The sequence below is a fragment of the Neodiprion virginianus genome, chromosome 2 (genome assembly GCF_021901495.1).
Source record: "Neodiprion virginianus isolate iyNeoVirg1 chromosome 2, iyNeoVirg1.1, whole genome shotgun sequence".
NCBI classification, from domain to species: domain Eukaryota; kingdom Metazoa; phylum Arthropoda; class Insecta; order Hymenoptera; family Diprionidae; genus Neodiprion; species Neodiprion virginianus.
In genome coordinates, this window is record NC_060878.1 from 1596083 (window position 1) to 1617634 (window position 21552).

The 21552-nt window shown below is 42.0% G+C and overlaps 2 protein-coding genes across 4 annotated transcripts in view; one reads left to right on the top strand and one right to left on the bottom strand.

Moving 5' to 3' along the window:
• LOC124296898 (uncharacterized) overlaps positions 1 to 1302 on the bottom strand; it is a 31865-nt gene extending 30563 nt beyond the window's left edge. The window contains exon 1 of the mRNA XM_046747304.1: positions 1182 to 1302. The gene's annotated coding sequence lies outside the window, so the exon portion shown is untranslated. The remainder of the gene's footprint in view (positions 1 to 1181) is intronic.
• A 499-nt stretch (positions 1303 to 1801) lies between these two features.
• Positions 1802 to 21552, top strand: part of LOC124296897 (uncharacterized) — a 66186-nt gene continuing 46435 nt past the window's right edge. The window contains exons 1-3 of one of the 3 annotated variants that reach the window (XM_046747303.1): positions 16324 to 16427; positions 16550 to 16766; positions 17402 to 17941. In XM_046747303.1, coding sequence (XP_046603259.1) covers positions 17445 to 17941 — 497 coding nt within the window. In that variant the 5' untranslated portion in view covers positions 16324 to 16427; positions 16550 to 16766; positions 17402 to 17444. Of the gene's footprint in view, positions 2436 to 16323; positions 16428 to 16549; positions 16767 to 17401; positions 17942 to 21552 lie in introns of those variants that run through there. The other 2 variants (XR_006906471.1, XM_046747302.1) reach the window with 2 other exon arrangements.

Sequence of the window (21552 nt, forward strand, 5' to 3'; positions counted from 1 at the left end):
ATAATACAACTAATCGTCACGTTCACGTCGAGGTAAGTTCATATTTAGGAAAACTTGTATTTCAATCCAGTAAAAAAATACTCATGAGAATTTTTACGAAACACTGCTCAAGTCTCTTGCTACTAAGTGTAACTCTTCGTTCTCTTTTTTTCTTTATCCTTGAACGATTATGATTCTTTAGACGTTCACTGCAGTTACGACAACAAATGTTTAAATCGAAAATTGCGAACAAACGTTGGATGGAAAAGCATATAATGGCAAATACACAAAAGCAAACGTGAAATCTATCTGCAAAAACGAAAATTTAGAAACTTCTACGTGCTTGGATAACGAGGTATTTCCGATATATATATCGAATGCCCTCGCGGTTTTGTAAACGAATTTACAGCTGATCCAGCGACATAAAAGAATGATTCACATTATTGTTGTTAGAAATAAAAGTAAAAATAAAATTATAAGCCCGCGGTGTAACTCGTCTGAGGAGTTCAACGAAGCGCAACTTATTGTGAGAGAAACTGGCGGTCTGCCTTCGTCGACCTTTCTTTGAAGTTTTTATCCCACATCTGCACCTCATCCGTAAAGCCGTCTTTATTCTATCGATTTAACCGCTTCCGTCTCGATCCTCGATCAATCTCATGGGACGGTTTCTTCTTATACTAGAATTGTAAACTATGATTCTTCGTTTTTGTTTCAGAAGACGCTTTTATAGTTGCACGAGTGAATAAATTTGTTCAACTGCGCATTTTGGCACAACTCGTAGAATTTCACGGTTCGCGATCCCGTTGCAAACGCGTCACGACCCATCAAACGCACCGATCAAGCTTCACGTGATTGCAGTTATGCGTCGCAGTGAAAGCTAATCAGCTACGCGTCGGCCACTTCATACATACCCCTTATCCGAAACATGCATGTCTACATGTACACCCTAATTGGCAATCAGCCTCGCGTTACGTGGGATATTTACTCACGGTCACGCGGCAAAGTGCGGAATAATCAATCCTACGAATTGCGGATACCGAACCTCGAAATTCGAACGCAGTAGTGAGACGTGGAAAATATTCCACATTGTCTGTCATCTTTCTGACATACGTTATACGTATCTTACACGCTCGAAAAATTTGGGGCACATTAAAAAAAAAAAAGAAAAGATTAAAAACGAACCATCCTAATCTCATACTTACACGGGGTTGAGTCTCGATGTTGAAAATCCAAGTCGCATCACCCCGTCTGCATGCGGCGCCTCGATCCGACGGCAGGGGGAGAAGGTTTATCGAGCCGCGACGCATGCGTCGATAGTCAGCGAGGCCGCAGTCTCCACACAATCGCGGAGCGTAACAAACGCGGGCTGCTGCAGGGGTCGGGAGCAATCGCGGGAGCAAAGTAGCGAAGGAGCGAATGGTAATCCACCCGAAGTATCGCGGCTCTCGCGCAGTTTCTGTCCCAGTGCCAGTCGCTTCGAGTCGTTGCTCGGCGTCCAACTCCGAGTCGAAAGTGATCGAGTGTCCGTTGTTTCTTCGCGCCATCGACCGCGCGAACGTCACTTATTTTTTCGGGGAACCGATTCCCTCCTCCGCGTATATAATCGGAAGCAAAAATGCCCGGATAAACCGCCCGTATCGAATTTTACTCACACGTCGTGTCCGTCGTGAGCCGCGAGGGCGTCGAGGGTGGAAACAACGGCCGGTCTAATTCGCGATCGATTTCTCGATCCGACAACGGTAATATCGAGGCCGAGACTTCCCACAATTCGTCGCTGCACCGTCAATTGTTTATAGCTATCACCGAGAGTGAGTCGAACGCGACTATCGGCGATGGACGGTTTGACAGTGCCGATTTATATCGTTGCGGGGCGTAAATTATTGTCGATGATTACCGTGAGGCTGCCGAACGTGAGAGCACGATGCGAGGACTGAAGAAACAACACAACGACACCTGATCGTGAGTGTGGCATTGGCGCTCCGAACCGGGTTTGAGAGCAGCTGATCGTCAGTTGTTGTCGCACCACCGCGGAGCGAGCTGAGTGAAGTTCGTCAAAGGCGGGAGAAAATTGGAAGTGCGTAGCCGATTCTCGACTGTTTCTTCGTCCCGCGAGTGACTGTGTGTGTAGTCGGTAGTTCGGGGCCCACATGCCCCCCCCCCCCCCCCCCCTCGGCAGCAGCGCGTTAAACGTCGGAAAATCAATTTACACGTTCCTCACGGTGTTTGCTCAAGATGTTGCGGGTTCTTCGGACTCTTTCCGTGAAATCCGTCAGCGAACTGTCGTCGTCCGTCCTGCACGACTACCGCGAATTAATTGAGCGTTAGTGAAATCTTTGAGCGAACTACGTTGCTTCACGAGACCCCGGAAAAATCGTTTAACTAGGAAGGAAACCCAGACGCGATGGATAACAACTGATCGTGCACCACGGCCCACGTGATCGAGATTGAAACAGAAGGTATGCACTTTAATGAATTTTCACACTCGCGGTGTTTACAGATTTTATTGTGTATCATAACTGCGTTTTCCGTGTTTTCAAAACATTTCATCGTCAGAGTTTGGTCATTAGAACAATTAACACTATAGCTGGAATGTTTTCTATTTAAAAATCTGAATACCAAACAGCCGTCACTGTTTCGTTTTTATTTTCCAATGATTCTTTTCCAACAGGCAAGTCTTATTACTTCATAACCAGATATTATCGATGAATTAATAAAACGGTTGTTAAATTACCGTTAGCTAGGGTAATTATATGTATTTACTACTTGTCTTACTGGCTACCTGACGCAGCGTAATATTATAGACGCTTAATTAATTATCTGGAAACTTGTTTTCGACCGATTATGTACAACGTATTTTTCGATATCACGGTATATATTGAAATACCAAATTTTGTATCATGTTGAAATTAGTAACGTTATCGTAACGATTCATGCTGAGGAAAAACCGTTATTTTGCAATTTTGGAACCGTTCGAAATTCAGTAAACCGTTGGTAATAAAACAAAACACATTCGTGTTTCAAAATCTTAGTTCCTTAAAATTCATTGTAAAATTGTAAGAAAACAGTGATTTATTCCTCAATGTTTCGTCAGGATCACGTTTGTACTAACTGTGCTCACCGTCGTCATTCCTTGTTATATTAATATTTCTCTTTTTCGAATTCCAAAACCTCGATCCGCGATTCTTGGATTGTGTAAATTATTATAAACCGCAGCTTCAGGCCTTGCACAGATTTGCGCACGTAAGAAGATCTGAAGGGGGGGAATAAAGCAGCCGGTGCATCGCAGCAGGCCATTGAAACTGCAGGTCCACCTGCTTCTTCTTTACGACGCTGGTGATTCTTTTTGCTTTACTTTCTAATTTCGTTTCTTTTCTCTTTCTCTTCTTTTTTACTCTCTTGTCTGAAGCCTCTTTTGGACGAATGAAAGCGAGCATACGTTAGGCACGTATAAAGGATTCTTTTCACGGGTCATACACCTCCGTCTTCATTATAATATGCACGACTCTTTAATACGCTGTACAAAATACCTACCCATCTAACCCTGTGCAGTGAGCTGTTCACACGGATTTCAGCGATACTCGTTTCTCCAAAAACTCAGAAAATGTCGGGGTATTTAAAAGGAGTCTCGGAAAACCCGGAATCGTCAGGGAATTCTTAATTTGGTCATGGAAGAAACTGAAAATATCACTTTTCTATCATGGGAATTGGAAATGATTTTTTTCAGGCAACAAATTTACTTTCTTTTCATCGAGAAAATAAATTTTCTTAAACTGACTTTTTCTGTATATTATACGTATTTGTTCAATTATAATCGCATTTGAACCGAAGACAGAGTTGATAAGCTGAACGATTTAGGTTTTAGTAACTTACTAGGGCTGGAAAAATGTCAGGGTAAACTCGGGTTTTGGGTCCTAGAAAACCTGGAAATGTAATGGAATATTTATCCGAATAAATTTGTGGCCACCCCGATTAAACTGCGCTCGTTTTAGACTTTATTCCAACAAAAGTCATAAAAGAAAAGAAAAACGTCCGCCTATCTCAGATTGCACCTTATCTATATACGTATACCATAGCCACGGTAATGAAAATACATCGAAACTGCGTTCCATTTCGATAGCCTGCCAGACCAAGATAATAAACCGCTCTTATTAAATGGTGAAATCCGTGTATAAACGCCATGAAACGCGAAGAGACGCTGGGGTGAAGAAGGAGGAGGGGAATACGGTATCACGTAAAATCTCTCGGAGAAGGGAAACTTGTGAAACGGTTGACGAGACCCGCCACGTGGTGACGCAGCGTGACGACAGCGGTGCAGCAGTCACCCAGAATTACGCAATCCTCGAGCACACTCACTGGGAATGTTACATATGTAGGTATACGTATACGTGGGTGGTGCAGCGGACGATCCGTAGAGGTGCGATCTATATATAATCTGACTTAACCCGCTCTGCAGCCTACGTGTAAAACCACACACACACAGAAAAATAGACATACGTATTTGTGCATCCTGCAATACGCCGCCCGTTTATTGGCGCTAAATTTGAATTTCCTCTGGACTGATCCGTCCAGCTATAACTAGTCTCACTGTAAATTCTGCTGATTATTTAAATTCCAGTAGCTCTGGTCTTCGCCTGTATAAATTTGTATAATTTATATATTATCGCGGTTAGACGGGTTTGTATGTGTATGTATATATCGGGCTGGAATTCGGTTATACCATTGGCTAGGCTCTCGACTGCAATCTTTAACCTACTGTACCGAATACCGCGATTTCATTCTATCGTTGCCAGCTTCGAATTGAAGGGTTGTTGAACTGGGTAACTCTGCCAAATGATCGGACACGAAATTGTAACAATAAATCGTGATTGTCAAGTGGAAGTATGGCAATTAACTTAACAATAAGTCATTTTCACTCTACATTTTGTTTTCTAGGTAAATTCATATATGATGTTTAAAGGTAGAAAATGGAGTTTCTGTTTTCCGTAATTTAGTTTTTCAAGTCTATATTATACGTACACTATTTCGTAATTTTGAATGCATATTTATGCAGCCTCTAGTAATAATTAGCAGTATCAAAAGTTGGATATCCCGAGTTTTTTATTTTCAAAAAATTTATAACGTATACTGTATAAAGAGGGTAAAAACGACAAGACAATAAAAAAAATTTCACCAGTGGTTACTGACTGATCGTGAGTTTAAACTCGAGCAAGTGGCTTGGACTCTCGAACACGAGTTTTGGTATATTATTATACCTACCCATGTACCTATATTCTGTAATTGCGAGTGTGCGTCGCGTGCAAACGTATGATAATCAGGCCTCAGCTCGACTCCGTCGCCGTTTCTATCTATTCCGAACGTAAAAACTGCACGCTGTATAGGTATAGCGATAACCGGTGGTCGAGGTGCCCTCCAGTTACGTAAGTAGGTACTTGATATACAACGCGGCACACTTATGCGAGGTGATTCATTTCAGAGACACCCTCTCGTTATTTTCTACCCCAGGTGCGACACACGTGATGTGTGAGTGAGTAACATAGGGAGTAACAAAGTGTCCGTTGTGCACTATTGACGGTAAACAAACAGATTGATTCATTTTAGCTATTGCAATCATACTAGAGATTTAACGAATATTCGTATCCGCAATAATTGTGCGAACATTCTGCGAATGTCACTAATGTAAAAAAAAATGTACTAATGTAAAAATTGTGAAAATGGAATTAAATAAGACAAAAAAAATAATGGTTTGATAATGAACTTTTGTTATAAAAGTTTGCCTTGACTTTTGCATCACACCTCTAATCTAATAATCAATGTGTTTCTATTATCAATTTTTAGTCGAATAATCGAACAAAGAATCGGCTTGATTCGGATCAGCTCGGCAATTTTCGGAGAGAAATGGCGCCAGGTTTAGAATTCACATTCGTTACGTCGCTAATTCATGCCTAATATGATTTCTTTTATAGTTTATTACAAGAATATGGTTAGTGCGTGTATTAGACCCAGCACGGTCGAACCGAATCGTCCTGTAAATAGGGGCTAATTGGCTAATTCTCTAATTGGCTTGCCGACTAATTCGTTGATTGCCGTTAATCGCAATTGGCAATTAACATTCCCGGCGTTTTCAAAGGCGTGAACAGCAAACACAGCTGCGCATACTTGCATTGCGTATGTACCAAACGTATTCGCTGCAGCCTTTCGGGTTTATTTTATCGTTAGAATCTATACGGCATATGCCGCTTTACTGACTTGGAGTCAATCAAGCATGATTTCATCATAGGATAATCAACGGCGAAAAAAGTCAAAAAGACAAAACAAGAAACTATCGGAATTTTACAAAATCTCATTTTTTTACCTTAGAAGTTGGTCGTGCAATTTTTTAATGCTGATTTTCTTGTCAATCAGGATTCAAAATGTTATGTAACAGTTAAATAGTTATCTCTGACGATTAGCGAAAAACAAGTATTCGTGAACATTGGGTAAAATTGGGCGAATAAAGTGATTTTTCAAGGATTTTTCGTAAACAGATATTTCAGTTTATTAATATAAAAATTTATATACGTATTGGGGTAACATTGAACTTCATTCTGACATTTTTTATTTGTAAAAATAATGATTGGCAGCACCTCATAAAAAAGGCTTTTTGCGGTGAGCAAGATTTCTCTGGACCTGATCAACCGAAATGAAGAAACAAAAAAGATTTGCTCGATACAAGGTATCGTATGGTCTTTAATCGAAGCAAATAAGCAAAATATTAATTTTTAACAAAATGGCGGTTTGTCAAAAGCAAAATTTTTATATTCATTAAGCTTGTTTAAAAATTTGAGACTGATCGTTTCAGCCGTTTCCAAGAAATCTTGCTCACCGACTTTGAAAACGTAGTTTCGAGAAAAAGGCGTTCAAAGTTTCAAAAGCACTTTCAAACGCTCCGAAGCGTCTTTGCAAATGAGCGCGTAATTTCGAGAATACTTGTCGGATCGACGTGAAATTTTCTGTGCATATACTCGAATCTATGTACATACATTTCGAAAATAAAAATGACAAAAAAAATGGATTCTCGAAAAACCCTGACTAGATATAACCTGTATCGGAAACAACAAGGAAATGTGCCACTATGTCATGTGCTGTAATCGCCATGGCGTGACCTGGACTGAGGCAAATTTCACTGCAAGGGTTCCTCAACAACATGGCCAGCAAGCAGACGCTCGAATGACGATGCGCGAAAAAAGAGCACGGTGGCTCCGAGACTCGGAGACTCCAGCAGCCCTCGTTCCCTTATAGCTTCGTCTTTCCAACTGTGCCACGATAACACAAACATTACCTTACAGAGGATATCTCTGTGTGCGTATGCATCGCAGGCTGCACCGTTCACGGAGAAAGAGAGCGCGCGAGAGAGAGAGAGAGAGAGAGAGCGAATGAGGCGACGAAGGTTGAAAGAGGGGTGGGTAAACTACCCTTCGGAAAATCGATGCGGCGCAGCCGCAGAATTCACCAAACTCAACGTCCTTCGTCTGCAATAGTCTCTGCCGACTGTGTTTCGTCTCCTGGATATCGTCCTTGTTAGGAAAACGATCGTGTCCTATATTATACTTCATGAGCTAAATCGAACCGTCCTACGATTTGAAAAGACGATGAAAATAATTCTAAACTTCCATCTAAATTTTACCCTGTTTGTCACGGTATGTTCGCGGAGAGATTAAAAAGAGCAGATTTTGTTTAAAAGCTGCAGGAAAAGAGTGACAATCGAGGTTTTTGGTAAAAATTATCCGCGTCAAATATATTTTTCAATATAAAAAATGTTGCAGATTTTATTCTGCACACTGTGGTTTAGTCAATGTTTCTAAAGTAAATTCTGCATTTTTTCGAAGTATAGTTTAATCAAAGAACGTTACGCGTCTCTCTTTTCCTGCAGTTTTTATCAAAATCTGCTTCTTTATTGGCTCCGTGTTTAACATGGGAATTCCAGAATCATAAAACTTTATCGCAGAAAAAAAAGACAACAAAATAAATAAAAAATGCAGAGATTGCTTCGAAATTGAGACTGAATTAATACCGATTTTCTCCATATATGATCTTGACATTTACGTTCCTTGCTATAAGCTGGGTTTTATCATATCATAAAATTTCCGAATGTGCGGCTCGTATCTCCTTTTTTTTTTTTTTTTCATTTGTTACCCACCTTACGCCCGCACCTTCTTAACAAACGACATGACAAATGCCAACCAACCGGGAATTCAACGCGTCGCTTTGGATTCCGTCCATGCTTTTTGCCGGCTTCGCAAATGTCAAGGCGAATATACGTACACGTCACTACGTTAGAAGCGCATACCGTTCGAAGATTGCCACCGCCGTCATACAGAATTATTATTATTGTTGTTATTATGCGACTGCGTTCCCTTCTTCTTCTTCTGCTTCTGCTTGGTTCCCATCTGGAGCACGGCTAACACCTCTCCAGGATTTTGCAGTTATCGGGCGACACCGATGTCGAGGATTTGGGGCTGGATAGACACCCCATTGCAGCCTGCACTGTTCCACAATACTGTATAGGCCTCGAGACAGGCGCTTTTCCCCCGTTTTCATTCTATCCTCGACATCGCTTTCTCCTCTTCGTTAGCGACGGAGGGGAATGATCGGATTCCCGAGGGTGCTGAGGGTCCTGTAGCAACCATAGCGACTCTGCTCTCCCGAATTCAACCTGAATTGCACCCTCGGTATCTCTGCCTGCCATATTCGCAATTCATGCTCCTGAATATTCGCTCCTTTATCATGGATTAATGTTTTGTTTACTTGACACTTCGACATCCATCGAAACCATTTTGAGGACTGTAATATCGCTGTACGGTAAAAGGTTAATTCGCACATGCCAAAAATGAAAAAAAAAAAAGGAATTTTTCACCATCAGGGGATTATGCAGATCTTTGGAACTTCATGGTGTGGTAAATCATGAGGATGAAGTTAGTAACGTCAAGATTAATAGCTAATAACGCCAATTATTTCAAGGTCGTTCTAAAATTGATCAATAACAATTTTTTCTACTGATTTATCGTTACGTTAACGTTACCGATTTCAGTCTCATCGAAACTCGACTACCGCATCATGGAACTGTAGCTGTGTCAAGGCGTTAATTGCAATACCTTGCAACGAACCACCGTAGGTGCGCTTCTTACAATCAATATGAAGTGTACGGGGGAAACGCGTTCCGGGTTACTGACAACAATTAACGACTCGGCTGCTGGTATTAACATGGCTCCTTAACTTTCATGGATGTATGGAAGTGTGCACCAGCAGCAACACCAGTATGAATCAGTCAATAAACTTATTCATACCTACCTATATGAATGCGTGAAACAGGAACGGAGTTCCTGATTAAACAAACGGCAACAAAAGACCGGAAGGAGGCGAGCGGGAGCGAGAAATCGATTTATCAAGACTATTAAACCGCATGATGGATGTGCTTATTGGCGATATGTAAAGCGGATAATAATTTATATACACTTCGTATACGTATACACAACGACGACACTTTCTAGGGCATAGTCTTACACTATTCTACCGGTAACACTTTCCGCTTTGGAAAAGTTATCTTTCTTTAATCGCCTAATAATATACGTGTCTGTAACATCATACGTGGAATCATTAATTTGTCAGGTTCGATGCTTCGAGCCTAGATTCCAAGACCGGATGTCCACTCTGTCCAACTTTGTGGAAGCAATAAGCAGTTCAGGAAGTGAAGAAGCGACGCGGTGCGGTCGTTGGCGCGAGAAATGCGTCCGCAAAGTGCGATTCGACATGCCGTTGTGACGCTACGGTGCAGGAATAATATGACAAAAAAGGACGACTCTGTCCACGACTTATGGCGAAACGCCGCACCGCCGGTGGAGAGGTAAAGCATGGCCGGTAGACCTCCATTCCTATGTGACTAATCGATTCGAACTAACGATAAGCTCGCAGAATCGAGTTTGCCCGTGAACTTGACCATGACAAATGAACACCCACCACAATCGGGCTGCTTGTTGCCTTTTTGCGCATCGAGGAGTGAAGAAACTTCTTTGCGCAATGGGTACCTGAACTGCGAGGATCCAACGGTGCGTTTGCAATTCCACATGTCATCGTCAATCCGTCGTTGGAAGTATAGATGGTTGGAGTCAATCAAATTACGTACTAGTTTCTGCAGTTATTTATATTTCTCATGGAGTCTCCCGGAGTTCTATCATCTTCCAAACCACCCGAGCTGCAGTTTGGCGGTGCAGCAGACGGGGACGCCGATAACCGGCAGTCGGCTTCTCGACCCCGTCCATGTCGTAATGGGATTCAGTTTCACGGTTCCATGGTCTCGATTAAAGCGTCGGCCGGTTTGTCGCTCTTCCCGTTTCAATTTGACGTTCACAAAGGCAGGCGTGGCTCGTTCACTAGCTATACGTCGCGATTCTATGTCTAGGTACACTGCAGATATGTATCACGGGCAGCCACAGACGTGAATTTTCGTCTGGTTTATCCTCTGGCGGTTCGTGAAGGATACCAGGAATTCATAGATTCTAAACCACCTTAGGCATTGAAGAATATTGCAGTACCTCGAACCTCGCTGATATAGTAGGATAATGGATATTGGAATTGTAAGTCAATGAAGTACGTCACAATTTTTCGTTAACGTTTCGATTCGACTAAGAATCCTCTCCAGAATGATGTATACATTTGTTTACACTGCCAAGAACAAAAGAAAAGAAGAAATAATCAATGATCCAATCTTGGACCTATATGGATGTGACAAGAATGCTTGAACGACGTAAATCGTTGGCATTTCTTTTCTCATCTGCGATTCCAATATCCATTACTCCAGTATTGTCGTACGCATTGCACTTTGCTTCAAGGCAATCGTGCAAAGCCTGTGGTTTTGTTGTAACTGCAGTTTATTCCGAAGGAAGAACCAAGCAACAAAATCCAAACCATGAATCCGGTTTCCGATGATTTTTGCGCGCATAGCTTAACGTCTGCATATATCGCTACCAGACTGAAATACTCTCGAGCGCTGATATCGACGGGGTTGAAGTGAAATTGCCCGAGATGAGACCGTCGCGTCGGTATATATTCGGTAGCGACCTGGCGCACCCTGAGGCACGCCCCTCGACGCGCCCCTCGTGTTTCATCGTTTCACCCCTCGGCACAGGAGTCGAGAATTACCCTTGCGGTCGTATTTAGGAGCATCCCGCAATGAGGATTTAGAAGAAAAAAAAACGAGAAGCTAAAAGATGAATGGGACAGGCAACACCAAGATGACTGGTAATGGACACGTTATAACTATAATCATCCTATTTGGGTCCAACGACTTCGGTATGGTCAGCATGGAGTAATCCATACTTTATATATGCTGAGTATGGAGTTTCCACGCCTGGGAAAAGTGGGGAAACATAACTGCAGATTGGACGTTATTGGTAGGCGAAGACTCGAATCGAATCAAATTAAAAACTTCCCAAGATTATTGTTGAGTCAGTTAGCTTCGTTGCCTCGAACTTTCTGCGTATCTATGTTCTGTAAAATACTTTACTCGTTTGCATTGCATCCAAAAATTTAATTCCTTTTTTCTTTCGAGAGAGAGAATTATCCATTCGTCCCAGAATCGTCTCGCATTGCGGTATGGACATTTTTTCATTTTACAGAGGTTGAAGACTCATGTCTGTGATTGATAATGGTATCTAGATTCATTGACACATCGATACTTTAAATTCGGGGAAAAATGGTGACGGAGATCAATCGAGTCTGCGTCATGAATAAATGAAATGTTGAACTTCAAGCTACTTTTGGTTTTATTGAAAAATTATGTATAAACGAGGTTAATATGTTTCGAAATCCAAAGATACAACGTTAATCAAAATACCATTTAACTGTGATCAAGCAAATGAACAACCCCCCTTTCCTTCCCACTTCTACAACGAACTCCATACCTGAAAAAATTACAAGTCGCTGGCCCTGTCTCATTGCCACTGTAACACGCGTACCATATAACTAATTTCTCTCTCTCTCTCTCCCACTTGACGATTCACAGAAGATTATCCTCAAATAATCTAAAATACCCCAAGTATGTACTGAACGTTCTCTTCAGACTGCTAACGTTCAATAACGTCGTATAGTATCTCTCTTTCCCGGGTGGCAATGTATACCTATACAAGTGCAGATTTTCAGTACATCAAACGCGTGACTGAATCGTTATTTCCTCTCTTAGCGACCTGCAAGCTGCCAGCGCGGCGCTGGGATCTTGAATCTGCATTGTCACTTGCTGTTGGGGCTAAGGTTTAGCTCTTGAGTAACTAACTGTATGTCGCATTGAGGAAATTTTCAAACTCTTTCAGTGTTGGGCTTCGTTTAGATTATCCGGTTACTACGGTAAGCAAGCAGCAACAGTCAGACGTCGGTGTGCATACCTCTTATATCCCATACCTATATAACGATCATTCCAAGCAATCAGGAGTAACCGGCTCGCGTCTCCCGTCGGCACTTCAATTACTATACGAAAATAGATCAACGACCGTACGTAGGTACATGTAACTTATGTACACGAATGTACCGGTTAATAGTTGGCAGAAGTATATATTATACCTATACGTACCTACATGTGCAATGCTCCAATCTGTTTTCAGAGTTGGTCCAACGCGCGCGTTCCTGCGCCGATGCGCAGAGGTATGCAGATCAGTTTTGCGCCAAGTATAATGCTGCAGGAAGAGAAATAGGAGTTGAGAAATACTAGAGAGGTGAATACTGCGCGCACGCGAAACAATTTGTTGAATATTAATTTTTATGTTGCGTAATAAGAATTAGCACTATGCCCAAATCATTTATCATTTGTGATTGATGCTATTCGTGCCTGTAGCCATCTGCGTCTGGTACGAAACTAATAAAATTAGACAAATAAAAATTAAAGGAGAATTACTTTATTCCGGGTTTAAATCCCGCGTTTCGTTTTAAGCGAGTAATATATTTTCACATTATGATTCACAATTCTTGTTAATATATACCGTATTCCCTCGTTGCTATTACACAAACATATATATTGGGGTGGATAATTTTTTAACGTTTTTTTTAAGGATACGAAATAAATAAACTAATACATATATACAAGTCCGTAAGGTGTACGCATAATAATAAATAAAGAATGTTAGAATAATTGACAGCGACCTCTAAATATTTTCCTACCTCCTTCAGGTTTTACGACAATTTTTTTTTTACAATATTTGTCACAAACTTTTGGAGTTCGGACCTTAAAATAAAAAAGTTAAAAATGAACCACCTTGATATACATGCATGATCTGCCTGTACGTAATTACATATATAGATCATGTGTATCCATATGGATCGGAATGGAGTAGGAAAGGATATATTTTTAGTCTACCCCCACAATGAGACATCCGTTTGGATACCGCGGCGTTCGGCGGTTGCGGGTCAGTCCCTGGTTCTGAGATCATGACGACTGCGATGGATATACGACGATGATGGTGACGATGATCATTGTCGTTGTCATTTATGCTGCTCCTGGACCATGGAGGTGCGTAAGAAAGTGTATTAAACTCCGTGAGTGACAGCGACACGTCACGCTGGGTATCCAAACAAAGAATGCGAGAAAGACGATTGACAACGACGCCGCGGTGCGGCGATGATCCTCGTCGTCGCCTCGAATCTCTGGAGGCAGGCAGCCTAGGCAGACGCTAATTCTGTTGGATGAAACGGCGTGATGGACGGGCGCGTGACTTCCGTTCACCCGTCAATACACGACTACGTGTTATTATTAATACTAGCACATAACCGTGAACGAACCACGCTGAAGGAGGCACGATGCTGAGTGTTCGTGACGATGTGCCGAGTACCTCTCTCTCGCTCTCTCTCTCTATCTCATTCTCATTCTATTCGAATTTCACTCCCCGTTGGCTAAACATGACCTAATTGAGACGTCCTGATCAACGACAACTCGACACTGCGCACCAAACTCGGAAAATATAACCGAAAACGAAACTGACCCCGGAAGTATACCGTATTTTAACAGCTACGATACTACAACGACGCGTGACAGAAATGCCGACGCTAGCGTATTACGATACTTATTTGTACCGAGTAGCCGTGAGCTTATACCTTATGTACATCGTACTCCGTAGCCAGTTGATGAAGTGCGTTGGTCAATTTGTCTCTATTAATGGTCGTAACTCGGAAATCGTTTGAAACGACACTGGTGAAAATGATTTCTACGAATTTCTACGAATTTTTTTAGGAAATTTGGAACATTTCGTACAATTTTTTACAAAAAATTATTTTCGTAGAAGATTGTAAATATCCATAGTTTCTCATCAAAACTTGTAGACTTTTATCAAAATTTGTATTTTTTCAATCGAAAATCCACAAAATAAACATCAAACACGAATAATCAACTATTATAGTCTTAGTCTTCACATTGCCGATATGAAGATTTCTCAATTTACGATTAGACATTGGTCTTTCAGCCATACTTGAGTAAGGAAATTAAAATTTTACATGCTATCACAGAAATAATGATGATACCGCTGCTGCTGCACTTGAGCTTGAAAGCTGAGAGCTTTGCCATGAATAAATTCGCATGCGCCGCCGTCGCGTGATCCATTTGCAACGCAAAATTATTGTAGTCTCTTATTTGTACGAGCGAGTGTGTTTGTGTTAGTTGATACTTTATTGCATGTATACGTGCGTAAAAAAACGGGTATGCGAAAGGACGAAAGTTCACGCTACACGACTTATAGATACATTCTTCTACGCTATGCAAACACACGTGTTGCATTTGTGTCCTATCGAAGTAAACACCTGCAGTAAGTTTGTGTGTGATGGCGTATATTCTAGTTCACCGGCTAACCGGCTCCGAGGCGATTTTTCAGGGTTGACTAAATTACCGTACAGGCTCACTTTTACGCGGTGTATTCACTTCTTCGTGTCGCACGCGTACGAAACCGACTCTCCTATTTATATATTCTAATAGAAACTCGTTTGCAATTTACATGCCATTTTTTCTACCCGCCAATCATATTCTCGCTCTTATTTTACTCGTCGGACGTGCATTCAAACCATGGCAGTGTATAAATACGGTTATTTCTATACTAATACAGTCAATTTTTTGAGGTTATAAATAGACTTGAGAACCACTGCTTGCTCCCTCTTGCTGAACCTCGTAGTTGGCCGGTGTCGTGTGACGTAATTGAAAAGTTTCAACGAGGTTCCATTTAACTTTACGCGTTTAAAGCATACATTTTTTTCTATCCAACGATAATCGTTAAGTCATAATCGTTACGTCGATGCATTGGAATGCTTAAGATCATTATTCCAAAAATCAATTACATCGTAACTGTAAATAGCAGTTACATTTATTTTTGTTTTTCCTTTTTTTTTTCTTCATTTTATCTTCAATCCAATTACCTGCGCGGGTATGCCCGATAAATATAAACACACGTCGATTTGAACGTAGCTGGAATTTGTTTCTTATAAGTATATACCTAATAACGTACCTATGTGCGATACAACGAATGCATTAGAAATTAGGTATACATGCACGGTTATCTGTAACAATGCGTTGTTGTTCCCACAGCCAGAGAAGAGTAGGTAATTTGTTGCATGTACAGTTGTTATCCAGGGTAAGAAGTGAACGGTAAAAGTCTACAAGTATACCCGCAGCTATTCCTCTTCGACACGAAGAAGAACTCGACTCGATTTTTGTGCCTATCTTATACAACAACCTGCGCGTGAGTCATGAATGGAGTAAAAAACCGGGAGTCGGCAAAGTACCCGATGATACGCTTCTTACTGTTTAAGATCAGGAAACAAACAACACGGTCCATACTGCGTGCAGGATGTATTCACGTATCTATGTACACTGCAAAAAAATTGCGATGTTTTTACCAATAGTCGCTAGTTCGGACTATTATAGAACAATTTGTGGGCAATTTAGAACTTTATCGTCAAATGGTGTTAGATCGATACCAAAAAGTACTCTGTACAAGTACACACAACATTTTTGTTCACAGTGTATGTACCTATACCCCGGTTAGGGGGCAGGCCTGCGATCATCCACATCGCGTGACAGAGCACAAAATGCCTGGGAGAAGAACAATCCCCAGAGGCATGTTTAACCAAAGGCATGTTTAAACCTCTCAGGCTTTAACGTGCCTATTCTCGATGAAAACTTATAACGAAAAATCAACGCGAGCAGCGACCACCGCTGATTCATCTGGCACGTGACTTCGCGCTTGCGGACACGCTGGTCCCGTCAAACTGTATACGTTTATACCTGTCCTAGTCCTATCCTACCATCACCTTACTTCCATTCGACTCCCGTCGGTCCTTGGCGCTCGGTACCATCCATCCCTCCCTGACGCCAGTCGCTCTTCGCGGTCTCGCAGAGACGCAATCGCTTCAAAGTTCTCCGTCGATGTTACGACTCGGTTAATGAGGTGTAACTCTTTGCGATGGTTACCAGTAATGTCGTTTACAATTTTTACAGTTTATGACGAAAACGCGATTTTTATTTGGACCCTTGTTGAATGTTGTACTTACGTGTTGGATTTTATTCTAGCATACAACCATCGTCGTGATGGTTTTCTCCAAGTTTCGAAACAGACAGTGATAAGCAAAAGTATAAAATGAAGAACAAAGTGGTAACGCAATTGACGTCATGAAGAACAACTTGCTGTGTCACCGTTTTACCATGCGAAGCAAGTTTTCTGTATACTCTTGCCAAAGAGACTTGTAATATAACAGCTGACTGCAGAGAACATTTCATACACTCGAAGGTATACTTGGTGTAGATTCTTTTGTGCGATCTCTGCTGCTTTTTTTAGAGTGACTTCAAAGCCTCAGAAGAATTTACATTAACTTTTGAGCAAGCGAGTATAACAACGATATTATAGTTTTGAATTGGAAAATAGAACAGGTCTTTGGGTATGTTAGTCGTGCGTCACGGTGCTCGTTGATATGTACTGTTTTCTTGCACAAAATGTCGATAATTATTACACGGTGAATGAAACCAACTCAAATGCGTAGATACTTGCGTGTATCTTTTTAAATTATGATTACTATTGGTGCCTGCCCGCATAAAGTATCTCGTTACGTTCCCCCATTCGTGTATCAGCTTTATACTGTACATGTATTTATACACATACGCATCTATATGTATAGTATTTATCTGGAGAGGACGTTGTTATGTTGTTGCCGATGCGGCGTGTCAACCCCGCGTGCGTTCGCCAACTATCAAGTTCCATTCGGGTTGACCAACCGACCGGGAAATCTGGGTCTTCCAGTAGATGCACCACGCATCCGTTGACCATGCACGCAACATTCTTGCGATGACTATCCATTATCTACACATATAATGCAGTATCACATACTTACCGCGCTTAGTACACATGTCCTCCTATCATGCTTTCAGATCCGAAGACCATCCACCGCACGCTAGATCAAAGGCATCCAAGATGTTGTCGTACATGTTGCCGGGGGACGAAAAGCCGCCGCCGTCATCGCCGATGGAAAACCGCAATGGAAACCTGGGCCAGATGTCGGCGAGGAGTTACCAGATCAATGACCTTCAATCCGGGGGCCCAGGGTCCCCGAAAATGACGTTAAACGCTCGGGCCATAAGCGCGCTTCAGTCGACGCTGGCCTCGCGGGGTGGCGGCGATCAGATCGAAGAACTCGACGAGGGGGACGAGGATATCGTCGACGATCACGTCAAGGCCTACCGCGGTATCAATGGCCGGAAAGGATCCGTCGAAAGCCCGAGACACGCGGCACTCGGCGTGGATGCGGCCGGGAACGCGACGCGGAAATCATCCGCTCTGCACTCGTCTGGACCTGGAAGGGCCGTCGTTAAGGATGACAGTCTTTACAGCATTGGAAGCGACGCCAGTACCGTTGGCAGCGAGAAGAAGCACAAGCTGTTCAACGGTGCCAAGCACACCAGTCTCAAGAGGTGAGTTAGTTACACTTACGAACAAACAGTCATTCTCACCGCGCACTTTTTAACGTCGTACCCTGTATGACCTCTTATGTTTTTAAAATAATTCGTCTTCTTGCTTTGTCACTGTGGGAAATTTGCGCGATGAGCACTCTTTTTTTATCCACCGGGCATTGCACTCGGATAAACGGCAGTTTGATATCATACTCTATTTTCTCGCACAAGGTAGGTATCCCCGGTTGATATCTCGGATTTGATTTCTTTTGTAATATGTTATAGGAGACTAAAAACTAAGCGACGCGTATTTTTTTCTATCCGCCATTGAACACTTTGACAGGTCGAAAGCACTCTCCAAACTAAGGCAGGCATGTCAAGCGGCGATTTGACAGTTTCCTGTTTTTTCTCCAATCAAGAAGATTACATTTTTCATTTCTCGTTATCTGACAACTTTTCTAGTTGGATTGGTTAAAAAATATTACGTTCTTGTGGGTGAAACTGCCAAACCGCCCGTTAACATGCCTTACTTTGGAGGATGGTTCTACACCTTTGAAGTGTTGAATGGCGGATAAAAAAATCGCTCAGTTCTTAGTCTACTATAACATATTACAAAAGAAATCAAATCGGAGAGATCGACCTGAGATACCCTCCTTGTCGGTCAGCTGTTTGAAATTTGACACAATATAGAAGCCGAGGTACGTCTGCAGGTCGATATACTAGGACTACATTTCTATCGAAGAACGGGATCTATAATAGGATGATATGAACGCGAAATAGGATTTGCCAGTTGTTCAGCTCTGAAATATACTATTTCAAGTGTCAACACTGTAGTAGTCTGGTTATGTTTACCTTGTTTTCGTTCCTCTTGATAATATCCATTTTACAAGTTCTATTGTACATGAACTTACGGTCAAAGCACGGAAAAATATTGTTTTATTACGGTTGAGAAAAAACGGGAAGAGAATGAAAAATTTGGTGACTTCGTTGCAGGCTGAAACGGGAAAAAATATGTAGCGTGTGAAGTTAGGATAACAACTAAGCGTGACGTCGTCGTCACGGGTGAAAGGAAGAAATAAGAAGTGGTTTAGCTCTCGACTTTGATGAACCAGCACACTCGCTGATTGTGAGAAGGTATACTGGATACTGGAAGAGTGTGGCAGACGCCTCGATAGGCGTGCGAGTAGTATAGGTGTATGTACAATGCTTATTAAATGTACACAAAAAAGTAGAAGATTGTATCAGGGTACATTATTCACCCGAGTTTCTCAACATATTATACGAGCTCCGCGCAGCGAGTTTCGGTGTCGTCAACGCGTGACATTTTTACCAAAAACTGAAACCCCGTCATCTCCGTATTGTAGGTATAATACATTTCGTACAGTTGGTCCGTATTTATACATACTTACGGTAGACTAAACATTACGTGATCGTTGCCCAATTTTATGCGAGGTTGAAACGACGAATAAAATACAGTAAGAAAGAAGAAGAAGTGGAAGAAGTGGAAGAACAAAGTTCAACAGGCGACCGTCGTCGAAAAAGAAGGGCCCAAACATACACGTGGCAACTACCACTCACGCGTGTTTGATTCACACTTGAAATTCTCGCTCGAGTTGGTATAAAATTGGTACACATATGTTCAGCCGCGTGAACGAACGCGATCCGGTGTCTTTTGTGAGCTGACACCTACGCGTGTTGGGTAAATTGGAAGGCAAGTGATTAGAAATAGGCTTATAGAGTCAACAATCACACCATTGTTCAATATGTGGGCTTCTGGGTAGGTAGTCAAATATTACAAACGTCTTACTAACAAGATATCCAAAGTTGATAATGGAGTGTAATCCTGCACTTTGAAAGCACCTCATTAGTCACTCGTCTTCCAACCCCGAGCGATGTATCGACGGAGCAGAAACGCAGGAGAGAACCATGCATGCTGCCGATAGGAGATCGGATTTCCAATCTTATTTGTAACTCGATATGACGTAGTCAAAGCTTGATTACACGCTAGACTTACTTGCCCACCTATGGATTTGTCTCATCGTACGAGAATCGTTCTGTTGTAAGAAAATCACCATGGGAAATAATGGGCTTCATTGTATTTCGTAATGGAATGAATTATAAAGAAGTATTGACAGAAACAAGTTCCGTTTTTCCATATAAATCGAATCAACGAGACTTTGCGGAGTAAAATTTATAGCTTTTGCTAGGTTGGTAAATCACAAAACGAGTTTATAGTTTGTCGTCGCAGAGTGCTCGATTAGCACGTCGAACCAGCGGTTAGTTCGGTCCGTATCTATTCCCCAGCCGAAATCCGCTACGTCTTGCGGTATCTCGGAGAAAAGAGAGGAGGATAATCGTGCGCCTCTGTCTTAGCGTTACTCGTGGTAACGAGTTGCACGCATAATCGCTATTTCTGATTGGCTAGTTTCTCAATTCTACAGTGCGGAAAGGGAACATTATGGTATACGTATATCTACTTGCCACGTAGCATCAGGAGAGAGAAGGAGTCGCGATCTGGACCCAGTTATAGTTCCTTCTTCTCCCTCCCAAGACCGTCTTCGGCAAGCCGGTGCTCATCATCACCGTCAGTCATACTTGAGGCAGATTTTTTGGTGAGCGAATTTTTTCATCAAGCAAAGGTTATCTTCTTATTTATTGTGTCAAGAATTGGTGGTGCCAGGTGTGATCAGTGATCGTAACGCATCTCGTCATTCCTTTTACGAAAATCCTCCCATGCATCGAACGAACCTCGAATGGTTCACGATGTTTATGAATTCCGTTTGAAGATTCTATGTATACACAAAGTTTGTAAAAACTGTGCACTCGGACTGGATCCTCTCCCTTCTCCACAGGCCAAGCGTGCCGTGTGTTTCTGAATAGTTTGAACAAGTTCAACCGAGTGAAGCTAAACGTCTGTCTACGTGCATGCCATAATGTATGTATATCTTATATACATGTATACTACGTTGCGTAACAGAGGTAGCTGTTATACCCGCCAGAGCTATGTGCATTTCACGGTCTTCTTCTCTTGCACCTACTTTATATACCTATGTATACACTCCAAGCAAGGTATGTGTCTATCCGTTACACCCTGCCTGCACACTCATCTAGCATACGTACTGGCTAATTCTGGTTTGGATACGTATCTTTTTTACTTATTTTTTTCACCAACTTGTACTCTTATTTTTCTTTTATCTCTCTTGACGACCATTTAAAAATTCTGCTGGTAATTATACTTTGCTCGTTTAGCTACGCCAATTTCGTTCTCATGTATAATAGAGGAGTGTATAGGTGCTGCAGCACACTCGTCAAACTCCTTCGGCGAAATAGTAACACCGTCCCGAAGAGGGGGAGAGAGACGAGGTACGAGGTCACATTGATTCTTTCTCCCTTTTTGCAAATTCTTACCACTACTTGTACCACGATCGGGGTGTATAATTAGTCACGTACCAACGGCGCACGCGGACATTATACAGTGTGTTACACAGGTATCGTATACAACCTAAGGTACCTACAGCTTAACGGGTGTTCCACAAATATGTATATTGGATTTGGTCTCGGACGATTCTATAAGCAGTTGTTCCAAGTCATGTGCGCTCCGTGTTTTCATATAATATCTTCACAGTGTGGGT